The sequence below is a fragment of the Impatiens glandulifera genome, chromosome 4, assembly GCF_907164915.1.
Source record: "Impatiens glandulifera chromosome 4, dImpGla2.1, whole genome shotgun sequence".
NCBI lineage: Eukaryota > Viridiplantae > Streptophyta > Magnoliopsida > Ericales > Balsaminaceae > Impatiens > Impatiens glandulifera.
Window position 1 is genome coordinate 11009111 of NC_061865.1, and position 17493 is coordinate 11026603.

General features: G+C 33.5%; 3 protein-coding genes across 3 annotated transcripts; all 3 read right to left on the minus strand.

Moving 5' to 3' along the window:
• Nucleotides 1-2990: 2990 nt before the first annotated feature.
• Nucleotides 2991-3836, minus strand: LOC124934709 (monodehydroascorbate reductase 4, peroxisomal-like; the record flags this gene model as incomplete). The annotated part of the gene is made up of 1 exon (XM_047475227.1): nucleotides 2991-3836. A coding segment is annotated over one exon (846 nt), but the record flags the coding sequence as incomplete, so codon positions are not given.
• A 4438-nt stretch (nucleotides 3837-8274) lies between these two features.
• LOC124936486 lies at nucleotides 8275-9544 on the minus strand. The gene is made up of 3 exons (XM_047476989.1): nucleotides 9295-9544; nucleotides 9093-9211; nucleotides 8275-8533 (listed from the first exon to the last, which is right to left on the minus strand). Exons 1-3 carry the CDS (start codon nucleotides 9477-9479, stop codon nucleotides 8514-8516), a joined length of 324 nt encoding a protein of 107 aa, XP_047332945.1. The 5' UTR covers nucleotides 9480-9544; the 3' UTR covers nucleotides 8275-8513.
• Nucleotides 9545-10252: 708 nt separating this feature from the next.
• On the minus strand, nucleotides 10253-13342 carry LOC124934264 (PWWP domain-containing protein 6). Its single transcript, XM_047474765.1, has 2 exons — nucleotides 13206-13342; nucleotides 10253-12997 (listed from the first exon to the last, which is right to left on the minus strand). The coding sequence occupies exon 2, from the start codon at nucleotides 12940-12942 to the stop codon at nucleotides 10564-10566; it is 2379 nt and encodes a 792-aa protein (XP_047330721.1). The 5' UTR covers nucleotides 12943-12997; nucleotides 13206-13342; the 3' UTR covers nucleotides 10253-10563.
• Between the last annotated feature and the right edge of the window lie 4151 nt (nucleotides 13343-17493).

The window sequence follows — 17493 nt, forward strand, 5'->3', positions numbered from 1 at the left end:
CATCTAAGAGATCTACATGAAAAACAGAGAACATAGAAAATGATGTTCCACTACCCACCATTTAAGATTTCCTGGTTAGTGTTCTCAAGTCTCAACAATGCTGGAGTTCTAATCTCAAGAGAAGAATTACAAATTAGATTTCCTAGTTAGTGTTATATTTGCTTCTTAATATTATTCTCTTAAATCTGCTATCTCTCTTCGCTTCCCCAAATTAATACTCTCTTTTGAAAAAAAGTACTAGAATCGGATTCAATTTTAGGGTATCATATCATTATTATCAGTAATTGAGGATTTTTAAAAACAAAATTTGTTAGTCGTGGATATGCAAGGAACATCATTTGCCAAACTTACAACAATAAATAAACAAAGAAACTAAAGACAATCAAACACAGACTAACGATTAAAAGCATAGACTACAACACAAATGTAAAAAAGAAGAGCAGAACGAACCAAAATCAGAAGAGGGACGAAAACGATCCATAGATGTGAATACTCCCAAATCCAAGACTCCCGAGTTTAATCTAAACCATACTCATCAACTGAATCGACCGTCGAGACCAGATACCCAATCCGAAGAGTAGTTCTGTTAATATAATTGTGAAGATCCTTCAACCCCAACGCGATGATGTTGGAGAAGAGTAATAGAAATGGAAGACGACTAGATCCTCGGCGATTTTCACGGTGGCGGCGCAACTTGGATCTTCGGTCGACGAAGTCGGCATTTGGTTCACAGGCGCAACTTGGATCGTCGGTCTACGAAGTCGGCATTTAAGCCTAATGAAAACGGCTATATACATATACGGTGAAGAAAGAGGTAAGAGTAAACACCTCTATAAGATTGTCTTGTTTAATGAAGATTTCCTAAACCTGTTTTTATCACAAGAATTGTACTTCAGTTTGAATTTATCAAAACAATGAAAATTGCTCTTCAGAATTATATTTCAGATAGTCTTGTCTTGTTTAAGGAAGATCTCACTAAGCCTGCGTGAACATCTAAGAGATCAATATGAAAAACAGAGAACATAGAAAATTATGTTCCACTACCCACCATTCTAAGATTTCCTGGTTAGTGTTCTCAAGTCTCAACAATGCTGGAGTTCTAATCTCAAGAGAAGAATTACAAATTAGATTTCATGGTTAGTGTTATATTTGCTTCTTAATACTATTCTCTTAAATCTGATATCTCTCTTCGCTTCCCCAAATTAATATTCTCTTTTGAAAAAAAGTACTAGAATCGGATTCAATTTTAGGGTATCATATCATTATTATCAGTAATTGAGGATTTTTAAAAACAAAATTTGTTAGTCGTGGGTATGCAAGGAACATCATTTGCCAAACTTACAACAATAAATAAACAAAGAAACTAAAGACAATCAAACACAGACTAACGATTAAAAGCATAGACTACAATACAAATGTAAAAAAGAAGAGCAGAACGAACCAAAATCAGAAGAGGGACGAAAGCAATCCATAGATGTGAATACTCCCAAATCCAAGACTCCCGAGTTTAATCTGAACCATACTCATCAACTGAACCGATCGCCGATACCAGATACCCAATCCGAATAGTAGTTTTGTTAATATGATTGTGAAGATACTTCAACCCCAACGCAATGATGTTGGAGAAGAGGAATAGAAATGGAAGACGACTAGATCCTCGGCGATTTTCACGGTGGCGGCGCAACTTGGATCGTCGGTCGACGAAGTCGGTATTTGGTTCACAGGCGCAACTTGGATCGTCGGTCGACGAAGTCGGCATTTAAGTCTAATGAAAACGGCTATATACATATACGGTGAAGAAAGAGGTAAGAGTAAACACCTCTATAAGATTGTCTTGTTTAATGAAGATCTCCCTAAACCTGCTTTTACCACAAGAATTGTACTTCAGATTGAATTTATCAAAACAATAAAAATTGCTCTTTAGAATTATATTTCAGATTGTCTTTTCTTGTTTAAGGAATATCTCACTAAGCCTGCGTGAACATCTAAGAGATCAACATGAAAAACAGAGAACATAGAAAATGATGTTCCTTTATCCACCATTCTATGATTTCCTAGTTAGTGGTCTCAAGTCTCAACAATGCTAGAGTTCTAATCTCAAGAGAAGAATTACAAATTAGATTTCCTAGTTAGTGTTATATCTGCTTCTTAATATTATTCCCTTAAATCTGTTATCTCTCTTTGCTTCCCCAAATTAATATTCTCTTTTGAATAAAAGTACTAGAATCGGTAATAGTACTATAATCGGATTCAATTTTAGGGTATCATATCATTATTATCTGTAATTGAGGATTTTTAAAAACAAAATTTGTTATTCGTGGGTATGCAAGGAAGATCATTTGCCAAACTTACAACAACAAATAAACAAAGAAACTGAATACAATCAAACACAAACTAACGAGTAAAAGTATAGACTACAATACAAACGTAAAAGAGAAGAGAAGAACGAACCAAAATCAGAAAACGGACGAAAGCGATAAATAGATGTGAATACTCCCAAATCCAAGAGTCCCGAGTTTAATCTGAATCATACTCATCAACCGAACCGACCGCCGAGACTAGATACCCAATCCGAAGAGCAGTTTTGTTAATATGATCGTGAAGATCCTTCAATCCCCATGCAATGATGCTGGAGAAGAGGAATAGACATGGAAGACGACTATATCCTCAGCGATTTTCATGGTGGCAGCGCAACTTGGATCGTCGGTCGATGAAGTCGGCATTTGATTCCCAAGCACAACTTGGATCGTCGGTCGACAAAGTTGGCATTTGAGCCCAATGAAAACGGCTATATACATATACGGTGAAGAGAGAGGTAAGAGTAAACACCTCTATAATCTACGGATTTGAGGACCTAACCCTTAAAAGAAAATGCAAGTGAAACGTTGCGCTCACTAACGCTTATTAATAGGGTTATGCTCACTACAATCCACTTATCTTAAGTGGGGCATTAACTGAAAGAATACAAAAAGAATTGGGCAGTAGCACCTTTACTTATCCAACGGGAACGGTGGCAGTTTAAGTTGAAGCATATTGTTGCCAACGGGGATCCCCCATTCCGAAAGGTTACTGGGCCGACCATTAGGTCCAAAGGTGTATGCCACTGCTATGGTCATGGCTCGAGAAATAGCAGTTGCATGCCACGCGTACAATGGCTTTTCCAAAACAAGAACCGGAGGCCCTTCAAGATCAGTCCCCGATGACACCATTGGTGTTGTCGGGCTAACATAAGTAACAGCAAAATCCAAACCTAGACTCTCAAGCTCAACTAAATCTTCAACAACAGGTTTAGCCCTAGTAGCCCTTGCAATGGCTTCATACTCTTCTTTAGTTCCACCTTCTAAGAAAGAACCAACCAACTGACCTTTACTAACCCAATAAGCACCTATGGTCTTCCCATCATCGAAATCTCCAAAATGTACTACTTCTCCGATATTATCTCCGAAAAACTGCCATGATAACGTGAAGATTCTGGAATAGAAGAACGGAAGGTAATCGAATTCTCCTGTTTTATTAGGTTCCATTATGGCAGAAACAGCATGTTCTGCAGATTTTCGAGCCAAATCGACGTGCTCGAGACGACGGGTTTCACCGAAAAGTTTTACAGGAAAAGCTGCAACATCTCCCACAGCATAAACCGAAGTGTTACTGGTTTGCATTTGTGCGTTTACCTTGATTCCTCCTTTTTCTAGAGTCAGTTGGCCTTCGAATAGAGATGTGTTTGGACGGATACCTATTCCTACTACAACCATATCTGCAGGAAGAGTATTTCCATCACGGAGATTAACTGCAGTAACCTGTAAAAAGGTAGATGGTAGGTTCAGATTATGCAAAAAATAGCAGAATCACAGGTCTAATAGCAGTGGAAGAAGACTCTAAGGCTATGTTTGGAGTGAAATTAGAATTAGAATTGGAGTTAGGATTTCAATTCTGATTACAATTCAATTCCTATGTTAGAAGAAAACATTGAATTGTAATTCTCAAGAGCTTGTTTGATGTGGGGTTAGTTGAAGGTTATGAAATCAAAATCTTGTTTGATGAGAAAGTGGGTTTTTTTAGATTATTTAGGTTAAATTACTAAATTGTACTTTTGTATTTAAAATTCAAATATTATAAAAGGTTAAATAGATGTATTTTAGTTAATGAATTAAGTGATTTGATAGGATCCCCCATTCCGAAAGGTTACTGGGCCGACCATTAGGTCCAAAGGTGTATGCCACTGCTATGGTCATGGCTCGAGAAATAGCAAGATTTTCAGGTCTTCACTTACCCAAACTATACTCTGACTATCAACCCACCATTCTTAAAGGTCTTGTGCAGACTAGGACATGTCAGGAGCATAAACCGTTTCGATTCTTGGCAGCCGAGTTGACACACGAATAATTTGAAGATATAGTCAAAAGGGTTTGGCGTTCAGATGGGGATCCGTTTTGGACACATGTTAAACTTTCACCTTGAATGTTACAACAAAGGGCTAGGAATTTGAGCTTCAATGCCTTTCAAATTTCAGCTCACAATGTGCAATTATTTTAGCTCGGATAATGGGAACGGAATGTCACAAATCCAACTTAAAACATTGTTCAAGCGTTCTGCTCAAAATTATTCGTCAAGTGAAATGCTTAAAACTTTCAGCTTGATAAAGATGGGGTGTAAAATTACAGTCGACAACAAGATGCTGAAAATTGAGTTGAAAATGACAGCATAAGAATGTTACAATTGAAGCTTGAACATGGCAGCGAATTGCTTCAGATCATTGCATATGAGTGTTAAAATCTCAGATTAGACATGGCAGCAAAGGGTTGGAAATTGTAGCCCCTTACAAGTGCTCAAGATTCAGCTTGAACCATTACAAAAGGTCTGAGAAGTTCAGGACCAAAACATGCCAAGATCTTTACCAACTTAATGTCGTAGTTTCGGCTTGCGATAGACAAGAATCAAGCCTAAATTTCAGAACATCCTATCCAAATTATGAAAACTATTTATCAAAGCACATGTACATTAAAATTGACCCTCTAAGATAGCAATAGTGGGTTGTCCAAACAGCTAATTAGGGCAGAAAACATCTTGCTCAAAATAATCGGGGGAGGGATTTACCCGGACAATTGTCGCAGCAAAACGATTGGGCTATGGCGATTCTGCTCTACTGCAGCTGAGCTCTGTTGGGCGGTGGATCTCAGCTGCGAGAGGGGGGTATTTATAGGCGGATTAGGGTGGAGGCAATGATTATCAAGTATTAAAGAGCCTGGATTTGAAGGATGGATTTGTAGTGTGATGTTCGACCGAAAATCCCAGGAACGACGGGGTTGGCCGGCCGGGGAGGTGGAGAGAGAGCTGAGTGTAAGGTTGAAGAAGGCAGCCGCGTGTCAGCTGTCAATTGAGTAAGTCAGGGGGTGTGCAGATTATAACGTGGATCGTTGGATGGGGTTTAAGTAATTAGATCTCATCCGCCGTAAAGTCAAACAAGTGTCTGAGCCTCCTTCCTATCTACCCGTATATCTAAACGTCATGTTCGGCCGTCTCGATTCTCGTAATCCTGTACAGTTCAGAACGGGCCAGTCAGACTTTTCGAGATCTCGTTAGGGGGAATATTTGGGTGTCTACACAGGCCCTTACTAGTAAAGTAATTGGACTAACATCCAGGATTACCCCTGCCCCACTCCCACCTCTTCCGAAAAGACAAGCTTACCTCAATCTGTCATTACATAAGATATATCGAGAATTAAGGACCATAACGTAATTTAGAGAATGCCGATTCTCAAGTAGATCTGGTTCCGAGATCTGGAAAGCGGTGAATACTGTTAGTGAAGCTAGACCGGGAAGTGGGGTATCTCTGGAAAAGAGGTCGACCTTAAGTTCTAGCTTAGACTGAAGAGTTGTTGCTTTGCTTTCTTCAAGAGTAATTTTCCCGTTATTAGAGAGAAGCAGAAGCCTTAGAAAGGAGCATGCTGGCTTGGTATTACTAATCTCTGTGCTGTGATACTAAATTAAAATCGAAATGCCAAGAAGTAGATTTCCCCGCAAGAAGAGAGAAAGTTAGTAGGGAAAGCTATCTACCTTCTTTTCCCATAAGAACTCATTAGCTTATCAGTTACAGCTACCGAACGGAGTCGATCTAGCCTTCCCCTTTTACGCAAGGCTAAACTAACTAATCTGTAAACTTAGAACTTTATTCTTCTTCAGTCCAGGGATTCTAATTCCTGAAGCGCTTCCCTTTCTATCTCTCCAAGTACGGAGCTCAGCTCTGTCCCAGAGACGAAGTACTCGACCGATAGGGAAGAGGGACATCAAAGTACTGACAGGTAGAGGTTCCGGTTTACGATAGAGGCGTAACTGAGTTCTTACGGTCTGGGGAGAAAGAGCGGATTGGCACAGCTTATTCGAGAGCAGTCAACTATCAAAAAGCGGAAAGGTCTAGCGAGCCTCACTTTGCTAAGCAGCGAAAATTGTACTGAAGCTTTCTTTCCAACGCTCGCCGATCGTACTACTTCATTCTTAGTGTGCTAACCAGATACCCAACCAATAATGAGCTAAGAACCATATTAAGAGATATAGTGTTGGCTTCCGGCTTAGTGAGCTCATAAAATAGAAATGTTTTAAATAATTTAAACATATTTTATTTTAGTAATTATATTATTAACTAAAATAAATTTTATATAAATTAACTGGATTAATTTTTTTTAATTAGTAAATGATATATTTAATAATACCCTTATATATTTTAATGAACAATATAACAAATTATACAAAATTAAGCAAAATTATTTGAAGTAAATGATATTTGGGAAGTGATAGGGGAAGAAAATTTGAGGGAAGAAATATGAGAGAGAATGACTTAGCATCATCTCATTGATTGAAAAAAGGGAAAAGTAAGAGGAAATAAAAAAGAGAAATAAATTATTTGATTTTTTCAGCCAATCATATTGCGCCACGTCATTCCATCTCTTATTCCCTCACCCAAATTACCTCTCAATCATTTCTCATTATATTTTATTGTCTTTGTTAAATTAAAATTTGAGTGACTGTGTTGTGTAGTTATAAAATATTATTTTAAAGAGGTATTATCTATTATTATTTGTTGGTATTGATCATCTTTATTAAATTAAGTTATATAATTATTAGTAGAATATATATATATATATATATATATATATATATATATATATATATATATATATATTTCTTAAATTTATCCCTAATTTAAAATTTTGTTGTTTATATATTTAAAGTTAGTAAAAGTTTTTCAATTTATTAAATTAACGATAATTTAACGACGAAGCTGAGTATAACCTAGCTTTATTTATTTTTTAACAATCACTAATTAAATTTATTTGTCAAATAGACACTATCATAATTAACATTTTATCTCTCCATCTCATTTCATCCTTTTTCTTCTTCGTAACAATAATAATGTTATGGATGATATATATGCCGCCCCTACCTTAGGAGGAGGAAGCAATCACAAAAAAAAACAGATACTTTGGGATGGATGATGAATTAAAATTCATCTGACATTTAATCCCATGATTATCTTGTTGAATCCCACATAAATGTTGAGAAAATAATCCAATCAAAGATGAAAAAATGAATGAAATATTATTCCTTGAACAGTTGACCTGATCGGTAGTTTCAAAAATACGATACATTTAAATATTCAATTTAGATAAATTCGAATCCCCAACAAACAAACATACTTAGATCCACAACTAAACCAATATCCAGAAAAAATAGAGAATTTTGTTTCACCCAAACAATACCAACTATTGTTTGATTTAAAAAATATATCCCAACAATCACAAACATGATCTTTATGGTCTGACACGTTGAAAGAATTAGATCCGTAGTCGTCATATAAATCTCAATAATACGCCTTATGTGTAGTCGTCATATAAATCTCAATAATACGCCTTATGTGTAGTCGTCGTATAAATCTCAATAATACGTCTTATGTGTTCACTATAATGCCGCACATGTAACGATTCCAGTCGGAAATAGCTGCCGTAGGAGATGAAAAGGGAAATGAGTAAAAATGAAGTGGGTTAATTAGGTTAGAATTCGTTTGATAAATAATTTTAATTACTAAATGTGAAAAATAAATAAAGTCACATGAACAAAAATTTAACATCGTTAATTTAATAAATTTGAGAACTTTTACCGATTTTATAAATTTAAGAAATAGTCACAATTTCAAGAATAAATTTAGTATTCACCCGTATATAAATAAAATATTAATAAAATGAAATAGTTGAAAAGACACATTAAACCATCTTCCAACTGAACAAAAAGTTGTTCTTAGCCAAAATGAAATGAAACCTGTCAAATAAACACTAGGATTACAAAAATGCAGCAAATGGTTAAACTGAAGCATTTCAATCAAATAAACATTATATGTGTTTGATCTTGCTATCTCTCATTCATTTCTATGATCCAAATAACTTATTCTGACAAAGGGAAAGGATTCTGAAGACAACAAAAAATCCCCAGCATTACTGATTCTCTTCTTCTTAAAGGTCCTGCTATAGTGGAGTGGCAAATCCTGTCACCCAAAAAACAAAAACCCATCAACACATGTGAAAAACTTTATCTGGGTATTATTAGCTAGCCAACATATAAATAGAAGACACTGAAATAACAGTCCACAAAGTTACAAGTCTTGGAGACCCCAACATATATAATCAACAAGGAATATAATGGTGTACAAAAATACCAAGTCATACATAATTTGGAAAGTTATTAAAAGTGAAAACCAAGTTTTCCAAACTCAGAGAGATCCAAGAAAGAACTCCAATTGTGAACTAGTCAAAGTTTTAGGGTTAGTTTAACAACTAATTTGATGTCATTAGTCACTTTAATAGTATGAAACAGATACAACTTAGGATATGTAATCAATCTATCTGGTAATCACTAATAGACAATGGATGTTTCCATCACTAAATGTGTTTGCCATGAAGAATAAGAATGATTTTCGCCAATATCAAATTGAACCAGATCATCTAAATTCTTAAGACATCATGCTTATATATATAGTCAATTGTCTAGATCCATTTCAAGAAGTAGTATAACCAACCAAGTAAAGCATTAAATGAGAACTGTACCTTCAGAAAGACATCCCCATTGACCAACCTCAGAAGACAACTTGGATATTAGCAAGGACGAAGCAGTAGCAGAATGGAGCGGCATCAATGAATCATAACAACAAAGTTCCACCGGAAGCCTGCACTATGATCAAAATCAGTAAGCTGTCACATTTCGTGAATGTAAACAGTAACTACAAGAACTAAAGAGGGAGAGATGAACCTGGACGAGAATAGACGATTTTTTGGGGTGTGAGAGATTGAAGAAGATAGATTGTTGGGAACAGATCCACGGAGTTTAGAAAGTCTAGAACCAATTGATGTAGCTGATTGGAGTCCTTGATCACGACTAAGAAATGTTCCCACGGAAACCGTTGATCTTTGAAATAGACGGAAGGCTGAAGCCATCTTCTTCCTCTCTCTCTCTCTTGTTCTTGATTCTCGGCAAATGGTAATGACTTTCTAGGGTTTCATTTCTATCTTACTGTTCAGAATTTAGATAGCTAGGTCAAATAAGAAACCCAGAAAACCGGGTTTTTCTCTTATACCGGTCGGGTCCGGTTCAGCATATAAACATAATTTAATTTTTAAATGTTTCTATATAATTTAAATAATAAATATTACACATTCACTTGCCAATCTATTTACATTCACTTGCCAATCTTTTTATTTTTCTGAAACCAACCCATTCACTTGTGAATTATTATTTTTATTTTATTTTACACTTGTTAATAATTATTATTTAAATAAATAAATAAACTATATCTATCATATTTCATTTAAGATATTCTTAATTCAAAAAAACATAAAATATATATAAAAAAAGAAAAATAATTATTTTAAATTGTTTGATATAGTCATTTTTGTCAATAGTTTTACATAAGGTCTCTTAAATATAAAAAAAAAAAAATTAAATAACTCAATACAAATTCAATTGTTGGGTGAGTGAAAGGTCTTTACAAAACATTAGTAACACCCATTAAAGAAAATATATTAGCATTTCACAAACTTAATTTTCATGGGGATATAAGTGATTATTCAGTATGCACTTTGAAATCGGTTTGAGAAAATCTCAAAATAACGGTTTATTGGATACGAATCTTCGTCGTCTAGATCGAGACTCGAAATGGTTTCAAAATCTGTCCATATACATATATATATACGAGGCAATAACATCAATAACAACAAAATGAAGGATGGCATATAGTGCATCATAATCAAAATCATAAAACAGAACCACCAAATGTATTTTGTGAATATCTAAAACAAGAACAACATGAAGAAGAAGAAGAAGAAGAAGCTTAGTAGGCCTAACTAGCTAGCTAGTAGTAATCAAACAGAATCAAACAAATCCTCTTTTCTAGGGTTTCATACAACTCTCTAAACAGACACAACAAGCGTAACAATCTCCATAGCTACGAGTTCGAGTTCAGAAGATCGTAAACAGTCTGCTATAAACTAATTCCATTCTACTACAGAGTATTTATTATTATTAGAACATTTCACTTACCTTCCCCAGCAGACCTTTCATTTCATCTTCCAGTTTCTTCTTCCTCTCCCCCGACAAACTCCCATCGCATTTCTCCAGCATCGATGCCATCTTCTCGAGTTTCTTCTTTATGAATACGAATCTATTCTTATCCTCGTCATTCTTAGTTCTTGGTTTCGCATCAACCTCCGTACCAGTTGCAAGTTCCAGTCTGTATTTCACTTTACCAGCAGCATCATCTCCAAAAGGGTTCCCCTTCTCCTCTCCCAAACTGCAAGCCTTGAACGCCTCTTCAGCATCTGAGCTATTAACAAAAGCGATTCTAGCACAATAAGAGTTATAAGAAACTTCTGTCAGCATCTCGTTTAGTAACCCGAACTTACTAAACATCCCGATTATCTTATCCTTAGATGGTAACGAGAATCCAGGTGGAAACGTCGCCATAAGTAACTTCGGTTTAGCTTTCTCCTCTTTAGCTTTGTCCTCCCCACACGCCTTGAGCTTTTTCTTGCCAAGGCTGGCTCGAGAATTATCCAGATTTCTCTTCTTTCCGACGCGCTGGCTTTGGTGGTACTCTTTGTAGGTAGATCCGTTTAAATAGTAAGCCTCTCTGAACAAGCGGAGAATTCCCTTTGTGATACCTAAAGGATTCTTCTTCTTCAGATCGAGTGGATTGAGAGCTGCAGACTTCAATACGGAGAGAACTTCCTTTGCTGTCTCGTTGGATTCGATCGAAAAGGAATCTGATGTTACAGGAGAGTTTGTTTTGGCAGAAGATTCTGAAGAATTCATCACTGGTTCAATCTTGGCTGCCTCGACAGAATCTGATCTGAAGTCCCGTTTGGAGAAGAACGCGTTTGGATTTGTGTAAGGCGGCGATAAGTATTTGCTCCTCTTCCTTTCTCTTGGGGTATGAACTATTTCCACATTTTCTTCATCGCCGCCTTTTTCATTATTCTCGTTGTTCTCATTGATCTTCGTTTTGGTCCTTTTATGGCTAGATTCACTGGCTGTCTTACTTTTCTTCTCGGATTTCAACTTCTTAGTAGTCAGAGTCGGAGTTTGATAATCGTCAGTCTCAACAGTTTTGGACTCTTTCAAGAGATCAGCCACGCTTTTCTTCTTCCTTTGGTGAAGATCAATTGAGCTTTCACCCCCTTTCTTCTTCTTCAAAGAAGAAAACTCTTCATCGCTCACGATTTCATCTGGAATATTGAGATGAGACAAAACCACCTTCTTCACATCCTTCTTCTTCTTATCTTCCAGACCATCGATGTAACACGTATCATTATACACAGCCAATCGATGACCACCTTTTGCTCTATTGAAAGCAGACAACAAACCGGTAATGGTTGCAACCTCTAGCCTATTCTTAGCCGAAGAAAACTTAGCAATCGATTTGATATTCTCGAGTAACTCATGCGATTCGAAACCAACTGTCTTCAACAAGCTTATACCATGATCTGGCACGAGAACTCCCTGTTTGATTCCCGCGTTTTCAACAGATTGCCGTTCAGGCTCGACAGGTATACAAGAACACGTCATCTTAAGTTTCGCAAGCCTGATGACCTCGTTCAGTGCGTTCTCAACCGCAGTTGTGAAGTTTTTGTTGTTGCTTTGACGAGATTTTTCGTCGAAATCTTCTTCAATGTGTCGGAGCTGAGACAGAGAGCACCACGAGAAAGAGCCATCTCCGAAATATGCGACTAGATGTCCAGACGATTTCTGTTTCTTAGCGTAATCTGATGCGTCTAATGGATCATAAATTTGTCCAGGCCACCATGGATGGCTCCTGATTTTCCCCCATACAAGGTCACCTATTATATATCCTTCTTTCTCTTCGCCATCCATGGAATCGATATCATCTTTGTTTTCCTCTTCTTCTTCCCCGTTAAGATCGATATCCATCTTCTCCAACTCCACAACTTTCTCAGAATCTTCATCTAGGTCATTATTCCCCTCAGCATCAACCTCAGCCTCAACCTCGGCCTCATCCACAGCAAGTGAAGCTAATCCCTCCTCCTGCTCCACCTCTTCCTCTTCCTGTTCAGTCTTGTTTTCGCATACACCAGCAGCCACAACATCACCATCTACCTCCATTTCAACTTCATCAGCCGGACCTTGGAAGCTAGTTTCAACAGTAGTTTGAATCTCAACAACTTCAGTAGTAGTAATAGTAGTAGTATTCACTGTTAAAACCCTATTTTCATCAGCAAGATCCTCATCAACATCAACATGATTATCCTCAGCTCCATTCTCCTCAGTTCGAGCAACATGAGCAACAGAAGCAACAGAATCAGGAATTAGGGTTTCGAGACGAGAATCATCTCGAGCTCCAAACCCACCGACTTCATCTAGGGTTTTGGTTATTTCAGTCGCCATTTAGCAAACACTCTTATCAGTTCCCTCCACCGAACAAATCTATGAACCGACAAAGCTGAAAAATACAATCCAAGTAAAAAAATAAACAAAACATGAACTTCAGTCACTCAATCGATGAGCTATTTTAAGAGTTTTACATACAAATAGATGAAAAAAAGCGGATCGTTGTACTATTTACTGTAACTAGTAGATTGAGCTAGAAAAGCTTAGAAAAGAAGCGGAAAACGACGAGAAGAAGCTTGAAGAGAGAAGAAAGTAAATACCGTGAAGAATACGGTTGAATAAGTGATGAATGTGGAGATTTTCTATGCCATTTCTTCTTCAAACAAGTCTTCAAATTCGCGAGAGAAACTCCATTAGAGAGAGAGAAGAAACCAGAAGAGTTCAGACCGATTTTTACTTCTACACAGGTAGACAACTCATCAATACCTTGTTTGATGTGAAAAATAATTTAATTAATTGTATTATTTAATTGATCATTTATTTCAAATAAAATTATTTCATTTAGACAAATTTTATTAAATTGAAATATATTAATTTAGGACCAATGTAATTCTCATCCAAACAAATATATTTTTCTTTTTTAGTTTAGGAAAGTAATTAAAACTCTACCATAATGTTTCTTACATTTTGAATTAATATTTATTAAGTGATAATAGAATATGGTAACTAATATAACAACTCAAATCAATAAAGATAATAAGTATTTTTTTAAACCATATTTTATTATTTGAAAAATCGATTATGGTAGTTCAAGAAATAGAAATGGTTTTTAAGATATTAAAGTATACGGGTCGAGTTCGATTTCTACTTTTAAAATATTTTAATTTGAAGTGAGGGTCGTTATTACACGGGTGACGCGGGTGATGTTAGCTTTGTATATCTAAACGCTTTGTATTTTTAATTTGTAGTGAGAGTCGTTACTACTCGGGTGATGCACCGCTTTGTATATCTAAACGTTTGATTAAAAAAAAAGTGATTTTAAAATGTTACAATTGGTATGAAAGGCAAGGAATAAAGTGATACTAGATAGATAGGGTCAGCTATTAAATTATTCCAAAACAAAGTTCCATTATTGACATTATTACTTTGGAGGAGATAATATGATTTTGTTTATCATCCTTGATATCCAACTTTGTTATAATTAAATAAAATAATTATGTATATCAATATATTCTCCACTAATTGACAAATGACATTAAGTATAATTTCAACCCTAGCCCTTATATAGTATATTAATATTATGATTACTTACAATCCTTCTATACTTCTTTTATTGTTTCTATTTAAAAGGTGACAAATTGAAATAGAAGAATTTTACCAAATAAATGACATTGATGAACTTAATTTAGTATTTGGGATTTTAGTATATTTAAATGTAACTATAGATTAAATACTAAAATAACTCAAATAATAAGAGTATTATACCGAAAAAAGTTTTAAATTAAAGTGGGACAGTACTGTAAACTTTTTAAATTCGAATAAAATTATAAAAACAAAAGTAACTGTTTCATGGTTTAAGGAGTAAACTTTATAATATATTCATGGTAAAAATGGCTATTACGAAAGAATGGTAGATGAATGATATTAAAACGGATTTCAGTGTTTGGCCCATTTTAAATGTCTTGTTCCACTCATGTCAATTGAATGCTATCTTTTCATATAATCTTTTATAATGCAAAGTCATTTAGATTATAGTGAAATAGTTTAAATTTTATTTGTTTTTTTTATATTTTCATTTTAAGAACTTATAACTATATATTTTATTTGACTTTTTTAATTTAAGTTGTTTAAATTAAGAATCAAATTTAAAATTTATTTTCATTTTTTAGTCAATACTTTTAACATATTGAGTTATATGTACGATGATAATGAATATTCGTATACCTGATATATGTGGGTACTCGATGGTCGGGTTGAGGTCGAATATGGGGAGGGAGAAATGTACTTAATCTCGTATACCCGATATCTGTGGGTATTCGATGATCGGGTTCAGGTCGGACACAGAGAGGAGAAAATGTACTTGATCGGATTCGGGATGGAGAGTGTGTGAAACTCAAACCTGATACTCGACTATATTAATATTGCAAATATTTTTTAATAAACTATATTAATATTGTAATTTTTTTTTTTTATTAAGGCTTAATTTTACCTTTCAAAATGTCAATCATTACAATATCACAATAAATACATCATTTAATTTTACTTTTATCTACACTCCACCCCCAACTTTATTTTTCTAATATTCCCAATAAAATTATTTCTCTCTCAAATCATTACTCTTTCATGTTAATTTTTTTTTAAACAAAATGTTATGTCTTTTATTTACTCTTCACTCAATATTTTTTTAACATTTTTTTTTTTTAAATGTAGTAATAACAAAATAATTATCATTTTTAACATCTACTAAGTAGATAAATAATTAGGTATGGTATGTTATGTCCTTTTTATATTCTTCAAATTTATGTTTAATTGCAATCTTATATATATTTAATCAGCTATTGAGATATATATAAAAAATTGGATAACCGATGAATCGAGAATGATGATAGAAATATAGATACTCATCGGATCAAATTCGGATAGTAAAATAAAAATCGAATTTAGAATAGATAAGGTACAAATTGTCATCCACAATTAAATGTATTATATTATATAAAAGTCATTTCATTAAGATTCCAAATTTACAAATTATTTAGCTAAACATGTTACTATGGAAATAGAGTTTATTTGAATTTAATTAGGTTAAGACAGAAGTTGTTTTGTGTTAGATTTTTTGTGTGTTTAAAAAAAATGACACGAACTTTTAATTTTTTTAAATTTAATTAATTATTTGTTTATCTAATTTAATAAAACGATAACACGTTTCCTAATTTTTCTTTTATTTTCGTAAATCCACAATAATTATAATTTTTAAATTGTTTGTGGTCAATAAATATATTTAATTTCTTTGAAAAAATAATCCATTATAGAATTACTCTTCTATTGGAAATGGTACCCCATTTGGCCATGTCGGTAGCTCAATAAAATAGTATTAAAAAATATACACAAAATGTTCAACTAATTAAATAAATGTAATAACAAATAAGTAATAGCTATAAACATAAAGTCTTTAATAGAATAAAAATAATTAAATTCGTTAAGAAATTTAATATTCAATAATCACTTATAAATATAAAAAATTTAACTAGATAATAGTTGTTTAATACGTAACACTTTTACATTATATTATTATAATGTTTTTTATCGAGAATTTTTTAGGCTGTATTTGTATTTTTATTTATTTTCATATGTGACATTTATTTTATTTTATTTTATTTTATGATCTTATTTTTATCATTATACTTACAAAAAAATCTTATTATTTTTTAATACATATGAACCATTTAAAAAAGTAAAAAAATTAAAATGTTTAACTTTTATTATTTATTTATTTTTATATTTAAAATTAAAAATATTTAGTTTGACACGTTATTTTAAATATATTAAATTGTAAAAAATATTTTCAAAAATTGACATTTTATATAATTATTGAATAATAAAAAAATATATTAATTTTTTTTTACCAAAACTAAATTTGATCACTTTTTAAATATATACAAATATCAAATAAATTTTTATTTTTTTTATAAGATGTGTTTTGGTAATAAGATTAAGAATTGAAATTAAAAATAGAATTGAATGAAATTTAAATTAATGTCTTTTTATATTTTTTTAATTTTATTCATTTTAGTTCAAAATTATAATTATAATTTTTATTTTTTTTAAACAAAAATATATTATTATTTACAAGAAGGTTAACTTCGTTAAAACCAATATATATTTTTTAAAACTTATAAAATTAACCTTTCAAACTAATTATTTTTTAATTTAGCAAATAAAATATAAAGAGTTAACTTGTTGAATTAATATTTTTTAATTTAATAAAGTTACATGAGAATCAACATCTAAAAAAATATTGATACAAAACTTTACTGCTGGAAAGATAATTTAAGCTTAACTTGAGCCTAAAGATCCTTAGACTAAAAAAAATTGTATGATACCGGTAGGCTTACTCCATGAACTGATAGACCGAAGTCCGCATTCAATCGCTTTTTGAAGACTTGCAAGAATGAAAGATAGAATCGAGTGAATCAACTACCTCCCTCCCACTTTTCATACAATATGGGATGGCTACTAACATATTATCTTAATAGGTTATTCTAACTTGACTTTTGACTAACTTACATGGTCGGGTGGCATTCCAACTTGACTTTTGTGTGACATTCCAACTTGGTTTTTGGCTAAATTTCTCAGTCGTGTGACATTTCAACTCGGGTTTTGGCTAACTTGGCTCTTGGCTAAATTTCTCGATTGTGTGACATTTCAACTTGAGTTTTGGCTTAATTTCTCGGTCGCGTCACATTCCAACTTGACTTTTGGTTAAATTTGTGACATTCTAATATATATATATAATTTTTCAAAACATTAGAACTGAATTATAATTTCAAATTGTTTTTCGAAAACCATCCTAAGTTAACTTTTTAAATGTGAATAAAAAAATTGCATTTT